The following is a 10,327-nucleotide window of genomic DNA, read 5'->3' on the forward strand; positions in this document are numbered from 1 at the left end:
GTGGCAAGTGTATGATCATCATTGAGAAGAAGATGGAGAAGCAGAAGCTGCGAATGTATTATGACGAGCTGGATACCGAGCACCAGACGACGAGCCAGAAACGCGACCCCATTCGCGACAGCCTCCATCAGCGTCGGAGCAGCCCGTATGCGCTCAAGCCGGTTTGCCCTCGTGTCGAAATCGAGTATATCTCTGTTCCCACCTCCACCCCGGATCTCCCAGCCAAGACCGATCCGTCGAACGGCCCAAAGAGTGGAGAGCAGCTCCCTCTCGCTACTGGACACCCCGAGAACGCGGCCAGCTCTCTTAGTGTGGGCAAGGCCCCCGAGCGGGCCCATGCTCAGCCCAATACCTGTCAGGCCGCGGTTAAACGGGACATGTCAGGCGAAAGCCGCAAGCCGGCGAACAACAAGGAGCGCCAGGCGATCCAGCATCCCGACGGTCTCTCGAAGACCGACTCGACTCGCCGCCCCCGACAGACGGAGAAGCGACGGGAGCAGCACGAGCAGCCGTCGAAGAAGCCCCAGCCAGGGGAGACCGCTGTCCCAGCCTCAGCCACAACACCGGCCACTGCAGCGCGTGAGAACAAGGAGCGCAACGAGGATCGCCAGCGCCAACGCCCCGCCGCCCGGACGACGCAGAAGTCCAATACCCCATCGTCGTCGTCCTTCACCGCCAAGCCGCCCAAGCCTCAGCAATTCCAACCACCCCACCACCAGCAGCAGCAGCACCACCAGCAGCAGCAGGAGGAGGAGGAGGAAAAGGCCCGACGGCCCATGGGCATCTCCGACATGTACTGGGCCTCAGAAGAGGGCCAGGCCGAGCAGGCCTTCGCGGCGGCGGCGGGCGGCTACTTCTACTACCCCTTCTTCTCGGGCGCCGCCGCGGAGCCCGAATTCGAAGCCTCTGCGTCGGCCGGCGGCGCGTCTCGCCCTTGTGGAAGCATGTACAGCGGCGACTTGTCGTCGGGGGGCGACGAGCAGGAGCAGGCGGCGGAGTACTGGCGCGCGCGGCCGTCTGATCGGGGACGTGATTTCGAGCCTAGATTCGAGCAGGTTTGGGAGGTCGACTCGGACGAGGAAGAGGAGATTGAGCGTGGCCGTGCGAAGCTCTTTGCGAGCAAGGTTCGTGGTCACGCCTAGGGAGGGAGGGTTGATGTTCTCTTTTTTCTTTCTTTCCACTCCATCTCCCTCCCCCCTCTTTCTTTCTTCATTTGTTGCACTTGCTGTGCTGTTTGTTTCTTTCAGTAACACACAGCTTTATTCCCGTGTCTCCTTACTCGAGGAGAAATGATGGCGAGCTCTAAGTACGCACTATGCGTTGCTCGGCTACGAATGTTGATCCACCAGAGGATGTGGGCAGGCAGGCTTCACCGGGAGGGATAGTTAAGCCTACATACAGCTGATTCGACTAACTAGTTAGTCTCAAGTTGATGTTGCTATTTCCCATATTAAGATCGCTTGCTGTGAACACACACTTGTGTATCGTGACCTCATTTACATAGGTGCTTGATATGGCTAAGCCCCTCAACCACCTGTTGAAAGAAACCAACTCCGTCCACTGCCCATCGACCCTCAAAAATCCCAAATCCGCTTCCAAGCCATTAAAAAACACCAAGAGATAAAACGCCCCGCCACCCAACGATATCCACCATTGCAGTGTTAATGAGGTACTCCGCCAGCTCCAGACATCGTCCGGTACACCGCGATTTCGCCAGCGACAGCTCATCCGGCGCCGCAGCTATTTTTTTTGTCTTCCCCGGTCCGTGAAATGCGAGTGGACTGCCCTGTTGTACCTCTTTTCCCGAATCGCCCTTTATCGTCTTGGGCTTTTGCACTCCCCCTGGCCGCTCCCTCGTCTCCACAACACCGGCCGGCCTTGGAGAGAAACAGAATGAAAACTGATATCAGGACACGGAGATGTTAGTGCCACATGCCGCGAGATCCGGGCTCGCAATAGCGTCCAGACGCCTCGCTTCCAGCCGCCAAAAACAGACAGAGGTAGAGATAGTGAGTGGTTGTATCTATAACAAACCAGTAGACTTATGACCCGATAGACAGACACTCCATATGAAAAACGAGGAAGCGGTCGGGCCAGGAGCGTATACCCAATCGCAACAAGCAGGCAGAACAAGGCCGCGCGCGGTCAGCCCCTCCTCGCAGCCCTCAAGAGCTCGACAGTACTCGGCGACGCATTCCGAAAGGTCGGCACCGTCCGACCGCCAGGCACGTACGACGACCAGGGCGTCTGCGTGGCCGAGTCCTCGCCGAGGGTGACGCCCGGGGCGGGGCTGACCCTGCGGATGCCGAGGGCGCGGCAGGCCTCGAGCCTCTTGAGCTCGAAGTCGCGCGAGCGCTGCCGCTCGCGGTCGATGGCGCGCATGCGCTCCTCCACGTCGTGGTTGGCCTCCTCCATCTTGAGATCGTGCTCGCTCAGGCTGCGCATTTTACGCTCGGCCCGGACGCAGACCTCGTCCAGCTTGTCCGCAACGGCCGCCGGCGCGAAGGAGACCGGGTCGCCGCCTTGCCGCGGGCGCGCGCTTCCGCCCCAGCCGCAGCGGAAGACGAGCTGCGTCGCGCAGGAACCGTCCGAGTTCTGCCACACCGACACCCGGTCCCCGTCCTGCAGAACCATCCAGTATTTGGATGGCGCGGTCGGGTTCTTGCAGTCGTCCGACGGAAGGTGCACGCCGTTGACGTAGATGCCCTTGCTAGCTTTCGTCGAGATGTAGAAATAGAATGACTTCTCGTCCGCCTCGGGCGCGCGGTTCCAGGGCCGAAAATTCTTGGCTGGGTCATAATCCCGCTTCCAGAGGAGGATCTTGAAGGCGTACTTCGGCACCTTGCCCTCGCTCTTGGGGGAATAAGACCGCGTATTCTCCAATGCTCTGCCCCAGGACACCATGGACTCGGTAATCATGATCGTAATTCCCGAGACCGCGGAACCGGGCACAGACTGGAGGCACGCCACCACCGGTCTTCCTGGATCGGAATGGAGCGGCACGACGAGCTGCGGCCATGGTTGCTCCGTGTCCGGCGGAGTAATCGGGACGTGCGCGTCTGCGTTGGCGGTGGAGGGCATCAGAGAGGTTTTTGCATCACCGTTCCCGGACTCTCTGGTCGAATCACCCCGACGCTCGTAATTGGTTGCTGGAAAGTGCTTCATGGCCAAGTCCCACAGGGGTGTTTTGCCTGGACCGAACTCCTCGTCCCTCGCCGAGGCGGCCATCTTGAAGGCGTCTAGCTGCAGTTGTGTCATCTCCGGGTAAGCGAGATGCCAAGTCTTCCTGTCCTGCGCCGACCAGTAGGTCGATTTGTGCACCGGGTTGTCAATTTGCCGGCCCGATTGTGCCCGGATAATGGATGGCATCTGGGCAAGCAGCTCGTACTCGCCGTCCTCGATGGCGCTGCCGACCGCGGGTTTGGCGGAGCCTTCGGACCGCAGCCTCTTGAGGCCGCGCCGGTCCTGGGCAACTGGCAGCTCGTCTTCCTCACTGCCGTCGGACGAAGGCTTCCGCTTGCTGGAATTCAGATCGCCCAACGTATGGGACCGAAGGAGAGAACCACCGCGTGACTTCATGTTCAAGTTCTCTAGGATCGACTCGGCGCCGCCGAGACTTTGCGACGCGACGTCAAACGTCATGTTGTTGAGCTCGTCGACCGACCTGCTCTGACTGGCGGAAAGAGCCGAGACCCGCAGGCCGCCTGATGATGGCTGTGACTTTTGCGACTTCTGGCGAGGCGTGGGACTGCCCTCGGAATCGAAACTGTCTCTTATTTCTGTCTCATTGCCGAGTATCTCGGTCGTGCCTGTCGACTCAAAGCTCGCACCAGCCGATACAGGCAGGTTCAGACGGTCTGCCGGAATGGCGCCAGAACTACCCAGTGCCGAGGCGTTGACTTCGCCAAACAGCCGCTGAGGGTGGTTATTCGGGCCGAAGGTGTAGTTCTCCTTCTCGGACTCGTAGCCGGGCTCGTTCCTGTCGAAGTCCACATCCTCCTCGTCCGAGATCTCGTCATCGCTGGGCACGCGTAACTCTCGACGCTCCTCGTGGCCCCGGTCGGGGTCCTCGAGGCTCAGCTGAGAGGCGTTTACGTGCAGTTCTTCTGATATCTCCTCGAATGATTGCGCGACGGTGGTGAAGGAGCCGGAGATCCACGCATGGTTCCGGAGAGCCTCCACCGTGGCCCTGGATTCGGGGCGGCGATCGAGCATGCGGCGGAGAAAGTCGATGCACTCCTCCGAAACATCCGCCTCGATGAGCGGGGTGATGTCCAGCGGCTTGGTCATGATTTGGTGCAGAAGCTCCGAGTGGCTGGCCCCGTTCCGTGCCGGGAAGGGGGGCTTTTTCGTCAGGGCGTAGAAGAGGACGCCGCCCAATGACCAGATATCGACGGCATGGTCGTAGCGCTGGCCCGTGGTCGGCCGGAGGCGGCGATTGCGTGGATGGCGGCGGCCGTGGCTGTCGTACTCGGCGTATTCGGAATAGACCTCGGGGGCGCAGTAGAGAAGCGTTCCGCAAAATGTTCGCAAAAACGTTTGCTCGTTATCGACCATCTTGGACAGCCCAAAGTCTGTAAGCTTCACGACGAAGGGCTCTAAGGAGTGCACCAGGATGTTGTCGGGCTTCACGTCGCGGTGAGTGATGTTCATATCGTGCAGGTAGCCGAGCGCGTCCAGCAGCTGTCTCGCCATCGTCTTCGTCGCGCTCTCCGACAGCGGGCCGTTGTCCGCGATCAGCCGGCCTAGGTCACCCCCGCCCACGAATTCCATGATAATGATAAGGAGGCGATCGTCCCAATCGAGGTGCTCGATGTATTCCACGATGTTTGGCTGCCAAAACAGTGAGCAGGACATCAACACATGCCGGCGGGGCGGGGGAAGATGCTGGCGTACGTGCTTGATCCTCTGCATGATTCTCATCTCGTTTTCTACTTTTTGATCGAGGACGCCGTTCTTCATGAACTTGCGCTTGTCGAGCTCCTTCGCAGCGTACGGCTGGCCGGTGAGCTTCATGGTCACCTTATGCACCGTGGCGAAGGCACCTCTGCCGATCTCGCACACGCGGTTATACTTGTTCGAACCGTTCCACGGTCTGGGGAGGCCGTCGGCACGGGCACGGCTTCCCTGCCTCGCAGGGCCGTCCTCCACCTGCGCCCTGCGCGCCGCGACGGCATTGTTCGCGTTGCGGGCTGGGCCGGCAGGGTGCCTCGGCGCGGCTGGCTTGAAGATGTCCACCTACCGGAGCTCGTTAGCTTGGGACAGCCATCCGAGAATCGGCGGACGAGGCGGGTCTTACCTGTCCTCCCGGTCCCGGCACGATGGTCTCGTTCGCATCGACCGCGAGGCGGGCCTGATCTGCCAGATACGCGTTCACGTTGCGCTGGTAGGCTTCCTCACAAGGGCCGTCGCGAACCGGGATTCGAACCAAGAAGACGATGTCGCGGCCGGGCTCATGCATGAGAATCTTGATCTTGGACCCGCTGCCCAGAGTCCTCATCGTCTCTCCCGTAGGCCCGTCTTTCTTCTTCAGAAGGACCTGGTCAACCACAGTCCCGTTTGTCGACAAATCCTCCAACATCAGCACGCCCCACTTGTTCAGGAAGATGCGGAAGTGCACTTTGCTCAGCCGCCGGTTGGGGTCGTTTTGGAGGCAGATGTCGCAGCAGCTGGGACTCCGGCCGAAGGTGAAGCCTCGAAGGGGATCCTTGACCCGGGACGAGAATCGCAGAGCTATGTGGTGTTCCCCCACGTCCGTTTGCATGGCGGCGAAGTTGCGCGACTCGTCCTCCAGCGAATAGTCCAGGTTGAGTCCGTCCACATCTTCCCTCCCCACCATGTGTTGCAAGGTCTCGGCGGCAATTCTCTTGACCTCCTGGCGTGCGGATTCCGAGTATGGCAGGAGGAGACATATTATGTCCGATATTTCTTCGTCTGAGAACCCAGAGCTCTGCTGGCCCAGTCGTCTGGGGTCGACGACGGTTTGCGTCGCTGCGCGCGTGGTCAGCGAGAAGACTCAAAACGGCGCCATGGCTCCATCAAGCGAAAGCCGGAGGAACAAACCCTGTGTCGGTTGCGAATCCCTATAAGGATCCATTGGGAACGTCGTGGCCCCGGAGCTTGGGGATTCTGCTCGCTCTTGGGCGGCGGCGACGGCAGCAACAGCAGCGGCGTGAGGGTGTTGGACAAGCTCGGCGGCAGCGGACCGGCGGCGCTGGCGGCGGGAAGCGACCGAGTCCAGCAAGATGGTGTGCGCTTTCTCATTGGAGCAGCACAGTTCCGAGGCCGTGGAGCGGCATGCGCCTGGGTCCTCGTCTGAGGACGGGCTACCGAAGGTGAACGCGGCGCGACCAGAAAGCGGGTCGGTTGAGGGGACGACCAGGCGGCAGGTCCCGAGCGGGACTGGGGTGGGTTGCCCGGTGAGGACGGGTGGCGTCCGCGCGGGCGGGCGGTGGGGGCAGTGATGGTGGTGGTGGTTGCCGGGTGAGCAGCAAAACGGAAGCCTTGCCGGCCACTGGGTCAGCTGCCGCGCTCGCTCGGGACAGCGCCTTCCTCAGCAAATCACGCGGGGACGAAGCGCGTTCACCGAGCGAGGAGACGCGACGCGGCACTGTGGTGAGCCTACCTACCGATAATATTACACCTACTGTGTAACGATGAAATCCATCAGGAAAACACAAGATCCCTGGGGAGGTAGGTTCGAAAAAGCCCTGGCAGACTTGCGGCAGCCCATCCCACTAGGAGTCCTTCCAGGTGAAATTTGTCAGACATTGGACCTGCAGCGCTGTTGAGCAATTGGTCTCGGTTGCCCTGCGCTGGTACGCTGGCTGCAGCCCCGCAGCGCACGGGGCGAACCCTAGTCCAGCCCATCCCTCTGGATCTGCGCAAGGGCTTGACCTCCAGTCGGGAGGTGCGTCCGGTCCTATACCACCAAGTCGGCATTACCTAGCAACGAGAACATTCAGTACACTAGGTTGCGCCTTCATGCCGATAATAACCATTGGGTTTGGAGGTCGAGGTTCGCTTTTGGGTTCATGGTTTGTTCAGCTCCCGGTTGACAAGGATGCGCCTGACAAGACTCGAGCTGGCTTTGTGGTGAGCCCAGGGTTTCCACGGTGGCATGCCTAGGTGTGAGAGAGAGCCCGAAAAAGCAATGGGAAAGGGGATGGGAGCTCTTCACATCCTGGAACTCACTTGCATTCGCTGCCTGGCCCGACCACCAAACCTTGAAGCCACCAGCAGTCGAGGTCAGAGACAAATTGCTCTGATCGACCTCGAGGGCTGACCAAGAATTGAACCAGTTCCGCGAGACAGAGGCTCCGTTTCAGCTGCACGTATCCGGTAGTTCACAACGTCATTCCGCAGACACCTTTCCACACAGAAAATTCGAGACGCCCGGGGCCCCAAGCTTTCAGCTCAGCCGGGTGGAGCAGAGTTGATCAACAAGGAGTCCCAGCATTCCCTCCCCGTCCCACGGCGGGTGACACTCAGCAATTCCCATAGGGCTGTCCTTCCCGCGTTCGGCGCAGGTCCAGGCACATTCAGTGCGAGAGCAACATGCTTAGCCGAACGGAGGTACAGCAGCACACCGGTGTATCCCGTACTCAATTCCTACCAACAGGTGGGTTAGATAGGTGTCGCGGTTACGGTTACAGGTATGTAGCTGTTGGCGCGCAGATCTGGGGTGCACCCCTCGAGGCGGAGAGGATTCTATGGACTACATACGCTACGTCACCTGCCTTCCAAGCCAGACCAGCTTACACACATAACTGTCATACTGAGGTAACTGATGTTATATCGTGTGGTTGTGTATCGTGTGGTTGTGTGGCACAGCCATTTGCCGTGGCCTGGACCCATGCAAGGGCCATCGCGCCTCGGTGCTTACCGGAGAACCCAACGGGTGAACATGCAGGTCCAACAAGCTAGGAGCGAATCTACGGTAGGTAGTGTAAAGGTTATCTTGTACATACCACTGTGTGATCGACAGATAAGAAGAATGTCTGTTGCCCTTGTAGCCATGCAAGCAGTAAGGCAAGGCCTCTCGGTTGCCCAAGCGGAAGCTTGACTTTCCCTGAAGCTACCGCCTTTGCTAACCTGAGGTGGGTACAGAACACTGCGTAGGCAGGAAGCTTTGCTAGCTGAATGTGGTGGGTTGATGACTTGGTTATCACACCTCGTTGCGGCCGAGTCCGCAACAACAAGAGCGCGGGACACAGCGGGAGGCAACCCAGCTAATGCACCCGGAGGTAACTTCCATAATTTGACCCCGCCCTCGATCATCTACACCATCTTCTCAGGCGCCTGGCTGTGTGCCATGAACCTCGTTACTGGGGATAACTTATTCCGGCCGTGCAAAGACGTCCACGTCGGTTCTGCCGACAGCACAAACCTTCCAGTTAGCACGTGTAGCGAGACAACGCGGAGGGAGTACATAAGGTAGGTACATCTCAAATCTTCGCAAAGCGAACATGATGTCGGAATGACACTTGGTCGCTTGGCTTTACAGTGTAAACATCGGTAATGTTACCCCCAACCCCTTGTTGTGCTCGCCCAGCCGAATACGGGTGCTTCCCGAGTGCGCCGCCTCAGTCTGTCTCAGTCTAATCCGTATGCGCACAAGTAACTTCGGGCAGCGCGTGAAACAATTCGTATTGCCATTGGCGAAGACGCGGGCTTGCCTCCCGCGCGCCAAGGACACGCTCTTTGGCCCAGGCGCTAACTGTGCACCTATTGGATGATCACACTACACTCCCAGCACTCACGACAGCCATGCACCTGGCCTCACTTCCTCTTGTACATACGTCAGGTGAGCTGTGTTGTGGGCAAGTGACAGGGGAAACGGCCCATTCCCGATGCTTCCATCTGGGTCATCAACCGACTGGTTTCAGGTTATGGCGCCTGCCGTTGACCGGGCACCAGTCCGACCGTCATGGACAACGCAAAGCCCCTCCGTGAGCTTTCGACACATCGTCCAACGTCCATCTTGGCTTGCGCCATGCGGCAAGTGGCGGCGGCTTGACGTTCAAAGACCGGGAGGCCTGTTGCTCCTGACGTGTTTTACCAGAGTTCAATGGCGCAAAGACGACTGGCATTTACAGCGTCTTCCGTCATCCCCAGCCGTTTTGGGTACCGTGAATGGCCAATCATTGTCTGGGCGCCACGCCGATGGGCGGTGGCCCAACAGGGGTGGTATCTCGATTCAAACAACCCTGGTCCGGGGCTTCCGGACACGGCGAAGACGACAGAGAGAAAGCCAGGGAAAGGGAGAGGGTGACGACAAAGAGAGACTGCGCCCCAGACAGCGACCGGACACAGCCGGCGGGCTTGTGTGAGTACATACACTCCTAGGTACCTATGAGAATAGCACACCGAGAACGGTCACGGCGCTGTGCCAGAGTTGGCGCCAAGCCTTCAGTTCCCAGGAGGATGATGCATGTGGTGCGCACGCCTCGCGCCCGGCTGATCTGGATCGACCACTAACAGCCGTTTACCCGCTTTTCCTCTGGAGGAAGAGCTTCTCTGGATCTGGATAAGGAATCCTTTCAAGGGTCTTGACACTGGGTAACAATCATGAATGGGTGGTGGAAGTGAGCTGCGAGGTCGTTCTTGGGCTCTCCAGAGATGGGATCTGGCTTTTTGAACCCTGGAAAACCACGGTGGATCGCATACGAATGCTGCCCCGTGTCCCGCCGCTAAGTGGAGGAGACTCTACCAAGTACAGCGCAATCACCGCATGGTGCATGTCGTCGCACCCGGCAGACCGAAGAGCCCGGAGTTTCGGGCAGAAAAGCTGCCAGGCCTGGCTGGAAATAGTAAGTCAAATACGAGAGGTATCCTGCCAGCGTCTTTCTCTAGTTTCCACTCATCTTTAATGCGGTAGACCGTCCTGCGCTGTGCGCTCTGCAAGAAGCCTGCACCAGATCCCCGTGTTCTTCAACTTCTGCAAGTACCCTGGTACGTATCTCACTTACACAGTACAGCTGGGAACTAGCGCAAGTCCCCGGAACGCCCGGGTGTCTGGGACAGAAGCCGGAACTGCGAGACGCTGTGTCAAAAAAAAAGAGGCTCATGTGCAGAACGGCACAGCCGAACCGTGGTATCCGAACCGTGGCGTTCAGACGGCCGAGCAGAGAAGAAAAAGGTCGATTTCCATGTCTTTCTATCCTCTGCGACCTTGGACTTCGGGCCGTGACATGGGTGATAGCCCGGGCTGCCCTGTGTCCGCGGCCAAACTGTTCGACGCAACACCGTGACGAACAGTGGTCTACGCTGGCTGCCTACGGGAGGTCCATCACCAACTTGCAAGACCAAGTGGGCTTGGCGATCG

The 10,327-nt window shown here is 59.2% G+C and overlaps 1 protein-coding gene across 1 annotated transcript; it reads right to left on the minus strand.

The window, feature by feature from the left end:
* Window positions 1–1,833: 1,833 nt before the first annotated feature.
* THITE_2112983 (uncharacterized protein) lies at window positions 1,834–6,523 on the minus strand. Its single transcript, XM_003651998.1, has 5 exons — window positions 6,064–6,523; window positions 5,300–5,991; window positions 4,897–5,238; window positions 2,108–4,833; window positions 1,834–1,900 (listed from the first exon to the last, which is right to left on the minus strand). The coding sequence occupies exons 1-4, from the start codon at window positions 6,095–6,097 to the stop codon at window positions 2,146–2,148; spliced, it is 3,756 nt and encodes a 1,251-aa protein (XP_003652046.1). The 5' UTR covers window positions 6,098–6,523; the 3' UTR covers window positions 1,834–1,900; window positions 2,108–2,145.
* Between the last annotated feature and the right edge of the window lie 3,804 nt (window positions 6,524–10,327).

Source organism: Thermothielavioides terrestris, chromosome 2 (assembly GCF_000226115.1).
Source record: "Thermothielavioides terrestris NRRL 8126 chromosome 2, complete sequence".
Classification (NCBI taxonomy): Eukaryota; Fungi; Ascomycota; class Sordariomycetes; order Sordariales; family Chaetomiaceae; genus Thermothielavioides; species Thermothielavioides terrestris.

Coding starts and splice junctions, on each gene's coding strand:
- THITE_2112983 (XM_003651998.1), bottom strand. CDS start 6,097: ATGGATCCTTATAGGGATTCGCAACCGACACAGG. Junction 5,239..5,299: donor TGCCGGGACCGGGAGGACAG/GTAAGACCCGCC, acceptor GAGCTCCGGTAG/GTGGACATCTTCAAGCCAGC. Junction 4,834..4,896: donor TCATGCAGAGGATCAAGCAC/GTACGCCAGCAT, acceptor CTGTTTTGGCAG/CCAAACATCGTGGAATACAT.